This window comes from Piliocolobus tephrosceles, chromosome 19, assembly GCF_002776525.5.
Source record: "Piliocolobus tephrosceles isolate RC106 chromosome 19, ASM277652v3, whole genome shotgun sequence".
Lineage (NCBI taxonomy): Eukaryota > Metazoa > Chordata > Mammalia > Primates > Cercopithecidae > Piliocolobus > Piliocolobus tephrosceles.
In genome coordinates, this window is record NC_045452.1 from 27224488 (window position 1) to 27243547 (window position 19060).

A 19060-nucleotide genomic window follows, 5' to 3' on the forward strand; every position below is an offset into this window, starting at 1 on the left:
TTTTAAAGGCTGATGATGTAAATTACCAAATGGTTTTCCAGAAAGAGCGCCAGTTACACTCCTGGTAGTGGCTGTGTGTGGGAGCATCCATTTCCTGTATCTTGCCAACACGTGGTGTTATTAAAAAACAAAATGAAATATGCTTTGTCCATTTGATAGCTGAACATTTTCAACATTGATTTCTTCTATTACTAAAGGTTGAGCATAGTTTCACGTGACTATTGATATTTCTTCTGTGACACACTTGTGATTTCCATGTGTCTGCTTATGTTACTCATAACTAACACTGCTGCCTGTGTTGTCTGAGCTGCCTTGTGAGGGAGGCCCTGGCCCCGCTCTGTGTACAAAGAGACTGAATTACGCAGAGATGATGTCTCATCCAGACCTCGGTGTCCGTGTGAGGGCTGGGCTCGGCTGCAGCCCCTGCCCCCCTTCTGCACGGGGTGGTGTACACGGGGCAGGGCCGCCTGAGGGGAATGGGCAGGGCCAAGGCGCCCATTCCTGCCGGCAGTGCCGTGGGGTAGACACCTGCTGTCTGCGTCTCAGCCACACGGTCCCCACTGCTGAGGCTTGCTGTTGGAAACAGACAGACAGTTGCGTAAACGGAACTGCCAGCTGGCTCACTGCCCAGTGATGGCAGCAGGGCTGTGGGTGTTTGTGTCCATTCCACCTGCTGCCGCACGGGCCCCGGGGTGCAGATGACTCGACAGTGACCTGATGGGCATCTTTATCAGGTCCTGTGTTCTGTATCTTGAACTGAAAGGAATGTACTTAGCTATCTGATAAACACTTTTCCCCATATATATATATACACATCTTTTTTTTTCTGGGTGTGTAGAAGTAATACAGAAATAGCAGTAATTACAATATAACATATAACGTAGAAGTGAAAGTCCCCATAACCCACCTAAAGTAATCATTCTTAACAGTTTGCAGTAATCTCAAGTGTTAAAGACATTTTCTATGTAACTGTCTTTAAATAAGTTCCTTTTTCTTTTTCCCCCCTGAGACGGGGTCTGACTTTGTTGCCCAGGCTGGTCTCGAACTCCTGAGCTCAAGTCTTGGCCTTGGCCTGAGTAGCTGGGATTATAGGCATGAGCCACCACGCCCAGCTAAAGAAGCTCTTTTGCTATCACGAGACCCGCATGACTGGCGCTAACAGCCGATCTTCTCTCAGGTTTTACAGGCGTAATTGTACTGTCGTAGGACGGGAATAACTAGGGCTCACAGCCGAGTTTCTCTTAGGTTTTGAAGGTGTCATTGTAAAGTGAAGCGTCTCTCTGATTCTTCCCAAGATAAGTTTAAAAACTATGGATCCAATTTCAGTGTTTTCTTCTCTCTGTTTGAAACAGTTTGAGGATGTGTTTGTCTTGGCTTGATGTTTGGTAGGTCCTTGAGTGGGCAAGAGGGCACATCAAGTACGGCGTCCTCCACATTCACGGCCTCTACACGGACCCCTGCGGGATGGTGCTGGACCCATCGGGGTATAAAGACGTCACTCAAGACGCAGAAGTCATGGTACGGCCCATCCTAATTAGCATCGGTGCGTCCTCTGGGGGATGCCTGGTGGCCACTGGCCGTTGGCTGCATTCGAGTGGCTTCGCAGGCTCCAGGCCTCTGTGCCCTTCGGGTCGGCCCTTCACACAGTTACTGAGAGAGGGGCCACGTCTCTCGTCCTCGTCTGTGCCTCTGGGATCCTGCGTGGTGCCTCCATGTTGAGTAGATGCTTGGCGGACATTCGTTGGAGGAAGGAATCCATGATTGCTTTCAAAGCATAGATCTGCCCTTACCCCCTCCAGGAGCCCCAGCCATTTGGTGGTTCTCACCTGCCTGGGTGCACAGTGGATCCTCAGCATGACATCCGGGGCCCCGTGCAGGCTAGAACGTGGTCCTCATTCTTCCAGGCATCTTCTAGTCTGAAATTCTCTGCTCTCCTTCCTGTAGTTGTAAAGCTTCATTCTTGGCCTGGGATAGTGGCTCATGCCTGTAATCCCAGCGCTTTGGTAGGCCAAGGCAGGAGGATCGCTTGAGACCAGGAGGGAGAGGCTGCAATGAGCTGGGATCACACCACTGCACTCCAGCCTGGGCAACAGCGATACCTCATTTCTAAAAATAAAAAATAAAAGTAAATAAAACTTCATTCTCTGTGAGGTTTTTATTTTTCTTCTTCTTAAATAGACAGGGTCTGGCTCTGTGGGCCAGACCGAAGTGCAGTGGCATGATTAAAGCTCACTGCTTCCTTGAACTCCTGGGCCCAAGGACCCTCCTGCCTTAGTCTCCCGAGTGGGTGGGACTGCAGGTGTGCGCCCCCACGCCCGGCTGTGAGGGCTTCTTGATGCCCTAGAATGAAGTGTGGAAATCACCGAGAAACTCGGTGTCTGTGGATTCACCCGCAGGCACACAGCTAGGCGCCGTGTTCCTCAGTGCTCAGCGCTGGGCTGGTGTCATGCCGTGACAGGTGTCAACAGGATGAGTGACTAGGCAGATGCTTTTCAGTTACATCATTAATACTGCTTGGTTATAAGAAATACCTGTGCTGGGATTGAGCCTCTCAGATATTTGGTTAGCTGAATTGGTGATTCCCTCCTGCCTGCCTAAGTGATCCCACACAATCTGCTTTCTCTTTGCCCACCCGACCCCGTCAGTCATGGTCACTGATGCCCTCCTCAGCTCTCCTGCCCTCATTTGTAAAACCACCCCTGCGAGAATTCCCACATAGGACCCACTGAGGTCAACATTAATTCTGTTTTATGTGCATAATTCTGAACTGAAAACATTTACTGTCCTCATTTTATGTTTTTTAGTAATTTAAAATTGTACCCAGTTTGAGAAAATTTGAGTTTGGTGACTTCCCTGGTGAGTGTGTGGAGCAGGCTGGCCTTGCTATAAGGGGCGTGTGCACTGCCACCCACCTCGGCCAAGACCAGTTACCCTGGCTTAGGTGGGGACAGGCAGGCTCAGCCCAGCTTTGGTCTTTGCCGCCACGGGCTGCTGCTGTGAGGTGACCTGAGTGCCACATCAGAGACGACACTGTCCTTCTAACTGTGTTCCTCAGTGTGGCCCTGGGAACGCCTGTCAGGGAGCAGTGATTTAAACGCACACGCATGTGACTCGGGGAGCAGTGATGTAAAAGCACGGGGATGTGACTTGGTTAGTCGTAAGCTCTTGCTGTCTTTCAAATGAGCACCTGATTTCTCCATTGGCTTTTTCTAGGAAGTCCTCCAGAACTTATACCGCACCAAGTCCTTTCTGTTTGTGGGCTGTGGAGAGACCCTTCGTGATCAGATATTCCAGGCCCTCTTTCTCTACTCCGTGCCGAATAAGGTGGATTTGGAGCACTACATGCTGGTGCTGAAGGAGAATGAAGACCATTTCTTTAAGCATCAGGCAGATATGCTGCTGCATGGAATCAAAGTTGTATCCTATGGGGACTGTTTTGACCATTTTCCAGGATATGTGCAAGACCTTGCCACTCAGATCTGCAAACAGCAAAGCCCAGGTATGGGATCTGGCTTCACTTTCCTTTTTCTTTTACTTTTTTTTTTTTTTTTTTTTTTGAGACGGAGTCTTGCTCTTGTTGCCCAGGCTGGAGTGCAGTGGCGCCATCTTGGCTCACCACAACCTCCACCTCCCGTGTTCAAGGGATTCTCCTGCCTCAGCCTCCCGAGTAGCTGGGATTACAGGCATGTGCCACCACGCCTGGTTAATTTTGTATTTTTAGTAGAGACGGGGTTTCACCGTGCTGGTCAGGCTGGTCTCGCCCTCCTGAAGTGCTGGGATTCCAGGCGTGAGCCGCTGCACCTGGCTGCCTTCGCTTTTCAAGTACGAAACTCAAGGGCTCTTCCAGTTGTTGCTGTCTCTCTTTGATGTAATTCACCTATCCAGAAAATTCAGTCTTCCAGTTATTATTTTTAAAAACTGCCTCTGGAATTTAAAATGAGAAGATTGGAGTAATTGGTGTCCTAGTGACAGTCTGTAACTAGAACTTTAACTTCAGGCTGGACGCGGTGGCTCATGCCTGTCATCCCAGTTTTTTGGGAGGCCAAGGCAGGAGGATTGCTTGAGCCCAGGAGTTTAAGACTAGCCTGGGCAACATAGGGAGACCTGGTCTCTACAAAAATGTTTTAAAAGATTAGCTGGGTTTGGGCCTGGCGCGGTGGCTCACGCCTGTAATCTCAGCTCTTTGGGAGGCTGAGGCAGGTGGATCATGAAGTCAGGAGATTGAGACCATCCTGGCTAACTCGGTGAAACTCCGTATCTACTAAAAATACATGAAATTAGCCGGGCATGGTGGTGGGCGCCTGTAGTCCCAGCTACTCGGGAGACTGAGGCAGGAGAATGGTGTGAACCTGGGAGGCGGAGCTTGCAGTGAGCCGAGATCATGCCACTGCACTCCAGCCTGGGCCACAGAGCGAGACTCTGTCTCAAAAAAAAAAAAAAAGAAAAGAAAAGAAAAAAAAATAGCTGGGTTTGGTGGTGGACATCTGTGATCCCAGCTACTCTGGAGGCTCAGGTCGGGGGATCTCTTGAGCCCGGGAGTTAGAGACTGCAGTGAGCTGTGGTCAGGCCACTGCATTCCAGCCTGGATGTCAAAGCAAGCCCTGTCTCTAAACACAAAACATAAAGTAACTTTGAAGTTTACAGCTGTACACACATGTATAGCTGGACACATTTATTCCTGTTTCAGGTTTCCTTAACCAAGAAAGAAAACTACCAGGCTAGCTTTATCAGTTGTGATACTTAACACTTGAAAGATGCAGATATCTCATATTTGTGTCCTGTCACTGCAGTTGAAAAGTTACAACTTCACAAGCACAACCTGATTTCATGAACACTTGACTTCTTTTTTCAAGTAATGTATTTTCTGTGTTCTGAATGTCCCTGTTCTGAATGCAGCACCTCTTTTAAGTACTGCTTCTTGGCCCTTTTGAGAAATTGCTCATCTATCGGGAATGACCAGGATAATTGAGAAATTCTAAAACTTGGTCATCTTGACAAAAGGGAATTAATAGCTGCGAGTTTGGCATCATAAAACATTGATGATGGCAAGCTTGGAAAGGCCTGTGCTGGCTCATTTAATTGTAACAGGAGACCCAGGCACACTCACCACACACTGGAACCAGGTTAGCCACAGAGGCAGGTATACGTGACCAGCTGTGAACTTGGAGACTACAGAATGTACAGCTAATCCAACAGCTGAGGTTTTTCTTGTTTTTTTAACCACTATCATTTCTTTTCAAAATTGCTAATAATTAGCAAAATGGACCAATGTAAGTTCCATTTTCCATAAATGAAAGTATAATTCTTATTAAGGGCAGAAGAAAGGAGCTCCTGCTTGCTGTGTGTCACCCGCTACTGGGAGTTCCATATTCTTACCTTAGTTGGGTTTCCAGTGGCAGCATGCAGCACTAGTAAGTAGATGATTTTGTAGACGAGACGAGCGGAGCTGGCACAGGCACACGTGCCCAGTTAGTGCCCAGACATTTTGAAGCTGGGATTGGGATCCTGGCCTGACTGCAGAGCAAACTACACCATTTGGTGCGTCCTGGCACCGGCCCACGTGCGTGGCTCTGCAGAGAGGCAGCGGGCTTTCCTCATCTCTGCCCCCGTCCGCCACTTCTCATTCCACCCCACACTCCCCGGAAGAACAGGGCCCAGAGTAATCCTGCATGTGCTCGGGCTCCTTTCTGTCCCGCTGAGGCTCCCTTTCCAGGTTGGGGCAGGCAAGTGGATTCGACAGGCTGCCCGAAGACTGCAAGGTCACGGGGAGTTTTAATCTGTGGGTGTGTCATGAAGGACATTTGTACTCGGATTCCTGGAGTGCCACTCCTGATGGGAGAGGAGGTGATGACGGTGACGGTCATGCTAGCGACCGCGGACACCACGCCACGCTCCCTGTGCCAGCTGGCTCCTTCAGCGAGTCCTCGTGCCAAGCCTGGGAGGTGCAGGAGAGAGGGCAGCGAGCGGCCCAGGAGCCCACCGCCCGTGTGGGCTGAGCTGCCCAGAAGCCTGTTGCCAGTCACTGCCGTTCCTAGTCACTGCCTGCCAGCGGCTGAGGAGGATGAGCTCTGGGTGTCTCGGCTCCACTGACTGCTTTTCTTTCTCCTTCAGATGCTGACCGAGTGGACAGCACCACATTATTGGGTAAAGCAGATCTTTCTTCTTGCCAGCCTGTTTTTTGCCTACACATTCCATTGTCTTCTGTCATTAACTGTAAAATCATAAACGTTTGTTTTTCACCTTAAATAATTCGCTTGTATTAAGACAGCCCCACTGAAGATGATAAATACTCAAGCTTTAGCATGGCCCCTGCCACACCGAGACTAAAGGCCGTCCCTTTGACGAGGAAGCACAGCCGGATCACACCTGGGCCAGCTGGCACCTGAGAATAATTTCTTGCCCTAGAACCAAGAGTGACAGGGGACTTGGAACAGGTTCTATTTGGGTGATACCATGTGGTGCGAGATGCAGTGCCTTAGAATGACCCAGCTCTTCCGCAGTGTTCGTTGCCCGGGTCTGAGCTTTCACACACAAGCTCTCTGTTTCATACTTGTTTGAAATGTGAACGCTCTTATTGCTGGGCTCCGTTCTGCCTGTTTATACATTTAACAAGACTTGGTGGCTACAAGCATCCTCCTGTGTGTGAACTGGGCACCAGGTGCCTCCCCTTGCTGCGCCATTTGGGTAAAAGGGACTCTGGTGAGTGGCGTGGAGGCCTCTGTGTGCAGCCCCGTTTTCCCTGCCTGTTTGGCCCAGTGCGTTCACAGCTGAGAAAACGCGCATCGATTTGGGAGCTGCTCGCATCACATCCATGTTAGTGGGCAGGAAGTATAAAACCGCCGCAGTCAGCTTCCCGTCCACCTATTCCCGTGCGAAAGGACCCCTTTATTACAGTTGCTTTCTTACTGACATGCGACTCCTGGAAGCATGGCTTTCTTTGGAGAGAAGCCGTAGTGTGGTCAGTGTCATCTGCAGGGGATGGCAGGGTCTGTTTGGCCAATGCTTCAGTAAGGTCACATTTAGAAACTGTGCCTTGACGGGTGGATTCTAAGTAAACAAGCTTCTGAATAAATTTTCCTCTTTCAGGTAATGCATGCCAGGACTGTGCAAAGAGGAAGTTAGAAGAGAATGGAATCGAAGTTTCAAAAAAACTCAGACAATCAGATACTGGTATTGTGTCTGTTCTTTTTGTGGGGCGCTGCCTCAGCTCTGTCTGGTTGGCAGCATCTTCAGGGACCATGCTGCGCTTTAATGCCCCGGGCCCTGTGGTAGGAGGATGGTGCATACATTCTGTCAGGGCCAGAGAGCACAGGAGGCTTAGCAGAGACCCTGACCTCTCACCCTAACCCGATTCCAACTGCCCAGAGGTGCTGGTACCTCTTTAGAAAACTGTTACGGAGAAAACATACACTAGGAAGGTGCAGCTTGCAGAAGGGGGCTCTCTACAAAAAGAAAAAAAGTGCACAAGTTATGTAAGGTCAGCTCAGTGCATTTTTGCAAAGTGAACGCTCCCATCTAATCACACCCAGTTGAAGAAGCAGCATTGCCAGGAACCCCCTTATCACTCTCCAGCCTCCTCCAGCCCCTAAGGGTGACCACTAGCCTGATGCATGTCACCTGAGTCTCTGTAGAAACGCACTTTAAATCATTTGAGCTGTGCTGCCTCTGTTACAGACTAAGATGTAAGTGATTGAACTATCTAAACAGTGTATTTGAATAGGCCTCTCTGTTGACACTACGAAGGGCGATCTTGCTCGTTCGTGCCGGTCCCTCCCTCTCCTCCCAGGTTTGCCTAGTGCTGTGTGTTATTTCTCATTCTTTAAATAACATACTTAAGCCAGACTTCCCAACACGAAGCCTGGGCTGGATGGGCCCCCGCTTGTGTATCCCACCCCGTAGCCCGCCGGCTTCCCCGTTTTGTTGGTCTCCGTGGTGACAGGACAGAAAGGAAATGAGACCCCCGGTCCGTCTGTAGGTTGACTATAAAAGTTGGCAAACAAAAGCATTTCCTTGATGAAAACAGCGTCAGTGTTCTTTCCTGCTTAGCCAGCTTGTGGCTGTGGCCGTGGGCCCAGTGCCACGGCGCCTGTGCCAGCTGCAGATGTGTTCTCAACGTCAGGGTCAAATGTGGCTTGTTCTTACATTCCATTCTCCCATTTTTTATTGTTTAATATTGGGGCTTGAAGACATTTGTGTTACTTCTTATTTTTTGAGGAGTTTTTAGGTTCTTCTTTCCCCTTTGTTTTCCAAAAAATAACGTTTCCCAATATTCTTAAATGTACGCACTCCCTCAGCTTTCAGAACTACGAATTTGTTTTTCAAAAAAAGTATGCATTCTCTTCATCCTGCCACCCCACGTCTCCCGGGACACCTTCTCCTGGTCAGCTCCGTGGGGGACTGCTGTGTGCCTGCCTCCCGAGCTTCCCTCCTCCTCTCTGAGATGGAGGCCCAGGTCTCCCTTGTTCTGGCCCCCCGTCCATCCTGCTAGTACCTCCTGAGGCTGCTTCTGCAGAGCCCCGTGCGGGGTCGCCTCCCGAGGGCGATGTGTCTGCAGGCGTCTGTGCCATCCTTATGCTTGTTGGTAGTTTTGGTGTGGGATTCTTGGTTGTGATTCCCCCAGACTCCACTGTCTGAAGACCAGGTTTTCTATGAAGAGGGTCTGATGGGAACCTTCCCAGTGATTGGAAGGTACCCAATTGCTTTTTTTCCTGGGAGTTTTTAGGGTCCCCTTTTCCCGTGATTAGAAATTCAGTGAGGATGTGTTTAGGTGGAAAACTTTTTTTACCTGCCTTATTCACGTGTTCTTTTTCTTCCTCCATTTCTCCAGTTCTGGAATAGTCTGTGATTCTCTTTATTTCTTCTTTCTATCTTCTCTATTCTCCCTTTCTGGAAGTCATACTAGTTGGGATTGCCTGGATTGATTTCCACTGTTTTCTAAGTTTTCTCTGATGTCTTTTTTTTTATTTTTTGAGACAGAGTCTTCTGTCGCCCAGGCTGGAGTGCAGTGGTGCAATCTCGGCTCACCGCAACCTCCACCTCTTGGGTTCGAGCCATTCTCCTGCCTCAGCCTCCTGAGCAGCTGGGACTACAGGCACACACCACCATGCCCGACTAATTTTGTATTTTTAGTAGAGATGGGGTTTCACTATGTTGGCCAGGCTGGTCTCAAACTCCTGACTTTGTGATCCACCCACTTTGGCCTCCCAAACGGCTGGGATTATAGGCGAGAGCCGCTGTGCCCGGCCAAGCTTTTGTTTTCTTAGTTACCTTTTCTCAGAGCATCTGCTGTTCTATGTCTGTGAGAACTCTGGAGACAGAAGTCAACCTGGTTATCTGACTCTACTACATTCCTGAAAACATTGGGAGAGAGGATTTTCATATAATAGGAGTTTATATTTTAGTACTTTATATAAGTAAACCAAAGTAAAACACTCTTAAATACCTGTATAGCAGTCCACCAAAAATTTCTGAGAGCTATGAAGCATCCAGCTTTTCAGTTACCTCTTCATTTAACTTTTTTTTTTTTTTTTTGAGATGGAGTCTCGCTCTGTCGCCCAGGCTGGAGTGCAGTGGCCGGATCTCAGCTCACTGCAAGTTCCGCCTCCCAGGTTCACGCCATTCTCCTGCCTCAGCCTCCCGAGTAGCTGGGACTACAGGCGCCCGCCACCTCGCCCGGCTAGTTTTTTGTATTTTTTAGTAGAGACGGGGTTTCACCGTGTTAGCCAGGATGGTCTCGATCTCCTGACCTCGTGATCCACCTGTCTCGGCCTCCCAAAGTGCTGGGATTACAGGCTTGAGCCACCGCGCCTGGCCTCTTCATTTAACATTTAAATCCTTCAGCGGGTATGTTGGTGCAGTATTATGTCCCTGCATGTTCCTTCAACACCACAGGGACCATGTGCAACAGTACATGTTGATAAAGATTCATAGTGAGTGCAAACTTAGTCAAGTAAAATAAGGCAGTTCTAAAAGGGCCACCTGCAGAGTGAATTATAGCACAAGTGAGGGCTGGCAGCAGGGGGTGGGGGCGCCCTAGCGTCCTGCCGTCCAGGGGCAGGAAAGATGAGAGTGAACGGGTGTGGGGGTCCTCATGAGAGAGCTGTGAGGGGCAGCTGTCGCAGACTCGACATCCTCTCGTTTAGTTTTATACAACTACGGCCAGGCGCGGTGGCTCATGCCTGTCATCCCAGCACTTTGGGAGGCTGAGGCAGGTAGATCACCTGAGGTCAGGAGTTTGAGACCAGCCTGGCCAACATGGGGAAACCCCATCTCTACTGAAAATACAAAAATTAGCCGGGTGTGGTGGCAGGTGCCTGTAGTCCCAGCTACTCAGGAGGCTGAGGCAGGAGAATTGCTTGAACCCTGGAGGCAGAGGTTGCAATGAGCCGAGATTGTGCCATTGTACTCCAGCCTGGGTGACAGAGCAAGACTCTGTCTCAAAAAAGATAAAATAATAATAGTTTTATAGAACTTCAGGTGCACTTGGGGGCACACACGTTTTAGAGAAGTAGATTTTGATAGTGTTTTGGATCAGACTTTGAAATCTTTTTGCAAATATTTGGATTGTGAGTTCAGCTAGTAGAACCATCGTGTAAGTAAAAACAAAGCACAAAACTGGTATTCTGTGAACTGTTTCCTCTGGGGTAGGTGGTTCTTTCCCACTACTTTCTTTCATGTTCCTTGTTTTGTTCTCTGCACATCCGGGCTCCTCCAGTGCCTGCTGACAAGAACGAAGGCAGGGCGATTATGCTCAATAGATTGGCTTTCTTCTGCTGTTGCTCTTGTTTTGTGTACATAGTTTTGTCCCCTCGTGGCCTGCCTCTGACTGGTGTGCACATCAGGAGGCCTGATAGGGCCTACTGCCTGGTAGGCCTTGCTGTGGAGCGTTGGGCAGGGGTTTCTTCAGTACCTGTGAGATCTGTGCTCTTAGACGCCATCACCTGCACCTGCAGCCCCAGCTGTCCCCACAGTCGTGTCTCCTTAGGGCGAAGCTCCTGGCCTCTGTTGTACAGAAAGCCTTGGCCTGTCCTGCATGTGGGTGAGAGAAGCCAAGCCCGGGGATCCCAGAGGAATCGACAGGCTTCTTCTCCATACCTCCAACAGGCTCTCACTGTATGTTTGTTGCAATTGCCCCATCCTCAGTCCACTAAGAAATAAAAGAGCATCCATCTTCATGGATTGAGATTCCCACAGATGGTTGCAAATGTAATTGTCATCACTTGCTTGATCCCCTGATGGTATTGATACTTACACAAGGTCATTTCCAGACAGAGGCTACTGTTTCCATTGTGGAGGGGTTTTCTAAGTCTTCCGCACAGAAGAACAATTGTAAAGCAGTTTCTGAAATAGAAATCTATTGCAAATAACTTCTTTTAGCTGGACTTTAACCCTTGGGCATTTTGTTCTTTCATTTAAACAGATGATGCTGGAGGGTCTTGAAATCTTTAAAACCAGTAAAACCTGCAACTTGAAAACCAGCCTTCTGTAACCACAGTGCCCAAACGAAGAGGAGTGTATGGAGAACTCCACGTGGATCTCTGATTGCGAAACCTCACATACACCAAGAGAGCCACATGGGCACACGTGTGGCCCTCAAGGCTGGGTGAGAGGGCTCCCCTGTGTGTTGAACTGTGCAGGAGGTGACGCGGACACACTTCAGGTGGACTTGGCAAGGACTGATGGACAGCTACCTCAGGCCAGAATCCATGGGAAGGGGCGGACCTGGTGTTCCCGTTCCCATCTGACAGGCTCTCTTTTGTGAAGGTGGTATTTTTTGTAATAAGAGGGGAAGAGTAAAGACTGTCCAAGCAACGGTAGTTGCCAAAGAGAAAATACAAAATAGACACTTTTTTTTTTTTTTTTTTTTTTGAGTCAGAGTCTCACTGTCATCCAGGACAGAGTGCAGTGGTGCGATCTCAGCTCACTGCAGCTTCCACCTCCTGGGCTCAAGTGATTCTCCTGCCTCAGCCTCCTGAATAGCTGGGATTACAGGCGTCTACCACCATGCCTGGCTAATATTTGTATTTTTAGTAGAGTTGGGAGTTTCACCATGTTGGCCAGGCTGGTCTCGAACTCTTGACCTCAGGTGATCCGCCCGCCTCAGCCTCCCAAAGTGCTGGGATTACAGGCATGAGCCACTGTGCCCAGCGAAATAAACACATCTTATAATTTGTTTATGGAAACATGTTACTATAGAAAGCATTTTAAAGGTATGTTTGTTCCACTGTTAAATAGTAAAGAATGAATCTGCTAGTGAAAATGGTATGTTTTTAGGGAGAACAACTGGATCAAAGGGATTCTTTGGAATTAGGTTGTTTTAGTAACTTCTGTTCCAAAGAAACACAGGTCTGATATTGCTAAGAACTGTGAAATCGGAGGAGCCAGAGGCCCTTTGCAGAAGTTCAGGCCAGCGTTGTGCAGGGCCACTGTGGCACTGACAACCGGGACAGCCCAAGTTTGAAAGACCAGGTTTCAAACATTATAAATTCCAGGCTTTGCAAGTCTGTTATTGTCTCTTAAAATTCTCTTCTATGGCCCATATTAAGGGAGTTTGCAGAGAGTGAGGGAGGCAAAACTTGAAAAGGGCCTGCAACACTTTAAACCTTCTCAGTTCACCCACATGAAACAGCTCTGCTGGGTGCGCTGCTGATGCCCGGGGAACTTCTGTGTGACGCGGCAGCTGCTTCTGTGGTGGTTCATGAGTGGCCCTACAGTGGGGGGCTCTCTTTGGAAACAAACAGCCCTGCTTGGTTTCAGTTTGAGGCCACTTATCTTCAATGTGACATTTCTTGCCAAGCCCTGTGACACTCCCCATTGATGACTCCCACAGGTACAGAGAAAGTTAAGAACAGGAAACAGAAGGGTAGGATGCAAAGGGAGGGAGATAAGCCCTGAACACTTTTTTTTTCTTTTTGAAGCATGGAAAACAAATCTTTTATGCCACTCCAGCCATAAATAAAATTTTAACTTCAACCCTGTGTGCTCAGTGTTTCTTTAGTTATGCCACGGCTTGCCAGAATGTTATTTAGTGAGAATTTTTAGCTTGAGTTGCCACCCAACTGTGAAATCAACTAAATGATTACTTGAATGTGTTTAAATGTTTTAAAAAGCAAACATTATAAATTATTTTTTTAAATGTCATTTACTAAGTGCAGTCAGGGAATATCTGAATCTGAGAGCTGGCCAGACACAGGGTATAGCAGAATTACAGGCATAGAAGATGCTATGCAGTAGGATGTAAAGCTCATTACAGCCCATTTTAAGAAAAGCTTTGTGTTCTCTGCTGGAGGACGCAGCCATGTTGCTGTACCAAATGGATGTATCTAGTTGGTTCTGTTGTATGCTCGTTGTAGAATGTAAAGTTTATTCCAATGCGACTGATAGATTAGAGGCAACTCCAGCATAGTGCACTTGCTTGTGTATAGTTTAGTCAGTGAGAAACATCACATGAGGAGGCAACAAAGTTGGCCCTGCTGTTTACTGCCTCAAGCTAGAATAGCCATTACATTTTAAAATGGTTACATTTTAAGGCAGGGCAGGTAGTTCAAACCTGTAATCCCAGCACTTTGGCAGGCTGAGGTGGGCAGATCACTTGAGGCCAGGAGTTAGAGACCATCCTGGCCAACATGGTGAAACCCGGTCTCTACTAAAAATCCAAAAATTAGCTGGCGTGGTGGCATGCGCCTGTAATCCCAGCTACTTGGGAGACTGGCGCAGGAGAATCACTTGAACCAAGGAGGCAGAGGTTGCAGTGAAACAAGATCGCACCACTGCAGTCCAGCCTGGTCGACAGGGAAATTCCATCTAAAAAATAATAAATAAATAAAAATAAAATGGTTACATTTTAAATTTATACAAGTACCTGCTAAGAACCTCCTTACTATCTCAACAAAGCCTAAATATGTACTTTAAATTAGGTTACTGGGCATGCTCTGTTATATCAGAAATGACTGAATTTGGTGGGATCACTGACAGTCTGTCTGTAAGTGAAAGTTATGAAAGAGAACAGCCAAGCGCGGCGGCTCACGCCTGTAATCCCAGCACTTTGAGAGGCTGAGACGGGTGGGATCGCTTAAGGCCAGGAGTTCGAGACCAGCCTGGCCAATGTGGTGAAACCCTGTCTCTGCTAAAAATATAAAAATCAGCCGGGCACGGTGGCGGGTGCCTGTAGTCCCAGCTACTTGGGAGGCTGAGGCAGGAGAATTGCTTGAACCCACGAGGTGGAGGTTGCAGTGAGTAGAGATCGTGCCACTGCACTGCAGCCTGGGCGACAGAATGAGACTCCGTGTCAAAAAAGAAGGACAAATAGAGTGGCTTCTGCTGTCTGCAGGTCATAGAGGTCAGCTGTCTCACCGTACTGGAAGTCCCCCTCAGGGAAGGAACCAAATCTTTTTGAGATTTAATTTCTTCCTCACAGAGTGCATTCTGTTACCACATGAAACAGTATTGTTAAAACGGATACATTTACTCAGGAGGCTACTCCTTGGTTAGCACTTGGGCCCAAAGCAGTCTAAAGTGGAAGCCCACCTCAGAATTTTCTTGTTCCTTTTTTTTTTTTGAGACAGTCTCTGTCAGTCACCCAGGCTGGAGTACAGTGGTGCAATCTCAGGTCACTGCAGCCTCCACCTCCTGGGTTCAAGCGATTCTCCTGCCTCAGCCTCCCAAGTAGTTGGGATTACAGGCGCACCCCATCATGCCTGGCTAATTTTTGTATTTTTAGTAGAGACAGGGTTTCACATTGGCCAGGCTGGTCTCGAACTCCTGAGCTCAAGTGATCTGCCCACCTCAGCCTCCCAAAGTGCTGGGATTACCAGCGTGTGAGCTGCCACGCCCAGCCTGTCTTGTTCCATTTTGAAGTGGAAATGAAGTGGTGAAAGTGCAGCTTTCCTGCACGTAACAACGTTTGTAAGTGGAGAAGTCAGTTGTCACTTGAGAAACTCTGTATTCTTCAATATTTCCGTAACAGAAATTCTATTTAGAAGAATTCGGATTGCATTGAAACAGATATAATTCAATTTCACCATTAAAGTATTTTTTGGCTTCTAAAATTCTACATTGGCGATATCTGAATTAGAACATTTTTTATTGATATTTTCAATACTAACATAGTTTCTCTGAAACCATTTCCCAAAAGCCGGGTTCCACAGTTTATTAACAATCTTATAACTAGTATGTTTAAAAACCAAAGAGTAGTTCCCTTCAAGATTACTTGGGTACAAGGCAAGATCAGAGTGAAGATGAAGCCGAATTCAAAATTTTTCTAACCAGACTAGCTTATTTCAAAATAGAAGTTAGAATTAATAGTACAAAGTTGTACCTTTTGTTTGTTTTTTAAAAACTCATTTGACATCAGCTCTCACTGAAAACTTTCCCTACTAACTAGAAAGGGGTCTGAACACTCAACTGAAGTGAGCTACAGCTTCTTTGGCTACAGCAACTAAGGTTTCTCTTGCAGGGTGCACCATGCTGGTCATGCTTGCTGCAGAAGTCGTCTGTGGAGGAGCTGTGTGAGTATTAGAGTGGAAAGTGAACAGTGATCGGGAGCCCGCTGCAGGGCTGCCCCTAGCGGGACTCTCCGTGTCTCTTGTTGCTTTCTTGGCCTTCAGTGTCTGGATACTGAAGAAGATCTAGGGTCAAAATTCGGCTGAACATGCAGTCATCGTACTAAAATAGAAGACAGTTAAAAGTTCTCTTAATTAGGGAAAAAGTATTGTTAAAGTAAAATAAGAGCCATTAGTGAGTCTAGAATTGCATTTAAAAGGAATCTTCTCCAACCTAAAAAGATATCAGCATTTACATCAGTTGTGGGTTTTTTTGGTGTTATCTGGTAGGAGAATTTCCATTACTCATGCATTATATTTCCAGGTGGTCCCCTAACATTCTGTAGGCACAGGAAGGTAAAATTTTACCTTTGCTTAAAGGAAAATTCAGGAAGTAAATCCTAACTGTCCAAAACCATATGACCTGAACTAGTGGCTCTACTCCATGAGTTCAGATTAGTATTTTCAATGGCTTGAGAAAGGTGTGTTCACATTTTAGAAGTTACTATACAACTTGAAACTTCTAATGTATTTCTTTGTTTTGTCCTCAGATACTTTTGGAGGATAAATGGTTCCTTGCTCTACCATAGTGCATTTGTTTTTGGTTAAAACACTGAAACATTACAGAAATAAGTATAATGTTAACAGTTAGTGTAAATTAACATGGACTATTATTTCACAAAACAAAACTACTTATTCTGCAATTTTCTATTTGCTTTTTTCACTTAAAATATATCTTCAATCTCTATGTATTGTCTAGGAAAACACCAGTAGTTATTTTTAATCTTATTTGACTAAAAAATCATTTCAGCCTTAGACTCCATTTGGAAGTTTTCATTATAAAAGGAAAGCCCGGTGGCTGTCAGGGTCCTAGGGGAAGTTGGCAGTGGGTACGCTCCTCCCCTCTGGTTTGTCTTTACCTCAGGATAGATGCCGATCAGTGCGTCGGCTCTGGAGTAGAACTCTTCTTTTAGGGAGATGACTATCATCTGAAACTGGTCTTGAGTTTGCTCTTTGATGTAACTTGACACCTGGAAGAAATAAAAACACATTTCACTAGGAAGGAAAGGCCTTGTCTGGGCTCTGGGGACACTAATTCTGCATGTCTCTGAGTCTGGTCAGTTTAGGTGACAAGGACTTACCCACCTTTCCAATAATTCAATAAATCCTCAACAACTGCAGAAATGGAAATAGATTCTAAAATGAGATAAACTTCATTAAACCTATGATCTAAAACTTTAAGAACATTTTAAAGAATAAAGCTCCAACTTAAGATGCTGTGGTGTAAATAGGTAATCAGCCTTTATAACAAGAAAAAAACTACCACTTGAAGTATTTTTTGAGGGTGAAAAAGGACTGGTATTTACACTTACAACCTCCAGGCCAGGCGCAGTGGCTCACGCCTGTAATCCCAGCACTTTGGGATCCACCCAAGGCGGGTGGATCACTGGAGGTCAGGAGTTCAAAACCAGCCTGGCCAACATGGCGAACCCTGTCTCTATTAAAAATACAAAAAGTTAGGCAGGCATGGTGGCAGGCGGCTGTAATCTCAGCTACTTAGGAGGCTGAGGCAGGAAAATACTTTGAACCCGGGAGGTGGAGGTTGCAGTGAGCCGAGATTGTGCCACTGCACTCCAGGCTGGGCGACAGAGTGAGAGACTCCATCTAACAACAACAGCAGCAAAAATCCAAAATAATTTCCATCTTCCTATTTTGCCAACTCAAAGCCTGAAAGGAAAAACAGGGCAATTATGTATGTATTTGTAATCCATAATCAAGTCATTTGGTTAGAGGTGAACTCTGCTTCCTTAAGGAGGCTCAATTCCAAGGAAATGAGAAGTGCAAAATGGACTCAATAGAGATGAGTCTTGGTGAACAAACTATCCAGAACTTGGACAGTGATAAACCCCAAGGAAAGAAAAACTACCAACAGTTTAACAAAGGTACTGCCAACTCCTGGGATTTCGCTGAGGGCCTAGAATGGGTCTTCTCCATGTGCACCAAAGATCCCGCGGACACAAGCTCTGGAAGTATTGGAATGACAGCTTCCATTGAGGAATGAGTAAGGAAAGAAACTGCTCTATGAGGCTGAATTCATAGAAGGAACTTCCAGTATGAGAGGCAATGGTAGTAGCCACTATGACAGGGCTGAACAAAGGTCTTAGGCCCATAATAGGAAAAGAAGGGGAGACAGGATGCGAAGATGCAGGGCATGCATTTTTCCTGCAGAGTTACCTGTTGTAAATGTTGGGTGCCCTGATCACAAGAGGGAGTGAAGGTGCTTCATAGTTCCTCATGCTACATAACTGCTCATACTCAATTCAGCAACGGAATGTCAGAAAGATACATCTCAAAGGGATAATGCAATTCAGAGGTTTTAGTACATAGGATGGGTACTAATAAGAGTCTTCAGTAAGACCTAGTACCTGGAGATGCCACCAATGCAAACATCTAATTTTTCCTCAAACATAGATACCTTAAATGCAGCCAAGAAAAGATAGCCACAAGATTTCCCCTCACAGAATGTGGGATATAAAGTGCCAAAATTATCCTCCTAAGGGGAGATTTCTGCCAAATGAGTCAGCCATGGAGTCCAGTCATTTGATGCACACTCGCTGGCATTCAAGAGACAACTCAAGATGTTCTTCTGTTCCTATGTTTTCTTTCCCCAGCTACCATGAAGTTTCTGGCAGAGACTTTTTGGGGGTATGGAGTTGATGTGATATTCTTGTGTATCCTGTGCCATGTTAAAAATGCAGGGCCTTCAAGAGATTTTCTCAGATGAATACAACTTGAGAAATGCTCAAAGAACATTCACGCCATCAGAGGGTACCTCAGGTTGCAGCTACCCAGGCAATTCATGTGAGACTCAACAGAGTAAGAAATCAAGGAGGTCAGCTTCAGAGGTGCAGAATCTGCTGGGCAGTACCCCGAGGCTGCAAACATCTCTCAGGCTTGGGCTCCTTAACATCACTCACAAGACCAGGTTATAAACCCGAAATGCAATTTATTATTTTTTTCTTTTTAAATTTCTTTATAATAGAGGCAAGGTCTCACTATGTTGCCCAGGCTGGTCTTGAACTCCTGAACTCAAGTGATCCTCCCGCCTCGGCCTCCCAAAGTGTTGGGATTACAGGCATGAGCCACCGCGCCTGTCCCAGAATGCCAATTTCTAAAAAAATGATGAGAAATACATATGTCAGCATGACCAGAGCAGCCACCTTGTAAGCAGCCGATAATACAAAGCCTGGTCATTTCTAGAAGATGAATGGGCCTGGAATCAGAACCAGGAGACTCTGATTCACCCATCTCCAAGAATGAACGGCTCCAGTGGCAGAACCATGATACCGGGAACTCTGCAGGCCGATGCTACCCTTCCCCTGGGCAGTGTCAGGCACTGCCAGGATTTGCCTCCATCCTTTGTTCATGTTCCATAGCAGACCTCACTCTCATGTCCAAAATTCAATCTAGTCACCATCAAGATGTGTGGGCTGAGAGCCCAGCTCTTTTAGGTGCGCTCT

The 19060-nt window shown here is 46.9% G+C and overlaps 2 protein-coding genes across 15 annotated transcripts in view; one reads left to right on the forward strand and one right to left on the reverse strand.

Moving 5' to 3' along the window:
* FAM118A (family with sequence similarity 118 member A) overlaps positions 1–12972 on the forward strand; it is a 32291-nt gene extending 19319 nt beyond the window's left edge. For 10 of the 13 annotated variants that reach the window (XM_023221817.1, XM_023221814.2, XM_023221821.2 and 7 more), the window contains 5 exons: positions 1390–1518; positions 3214–3499; positions 6112–6144; positions 7087–7170; positions 11420–12972. In XM_023221817.1, coding sequence (XP_023077585.1) covers positions 1390–1518; positions 3214–3499; positions 6112–6144; positions 7087–7170; positions 11420–11439 — 552 coding nt within the window. In that variant the 3' untranslated portion in view covers positions 11440–12972. The remainder of the gene's footprint in view (positions 1–1389; positions 1519–3213; positions 3500–6111; positions 6145–7086; positions 7171–11419) is intronic. The other 3 variants (XM_023221819.1, XM_023221813.1, XM_023221824.1) reach the window with 3 other exon arrangements.
* Positions 12973–15067: 2095 nt separating this feature from the next.
* Positions 15068–19060, reverse strand: part of SMC1B (structural maintenance of chromosomes 1B) — a 65153-nt gene continuing 61160 nt past the window's right edge. For both annotated transcript variants that reach the window (XM_023222256.2, XM_023222255.2), the window contains 2 exons: positions 16460–16570; positions 15068–15663 (listed from right to left, as the gene is read on the reverse strand). In XM_023222256.2, coding sequence (XP_023078024.1) covers positions 15562–15663; positions 16460–16570 — 213 coding nt within the window. In that variant the 3' untranslated portion in view covers positions 15068–15561. The remainder of the gene's footprint in view (positions 15664–16459; positions 16571–19060) is intronic.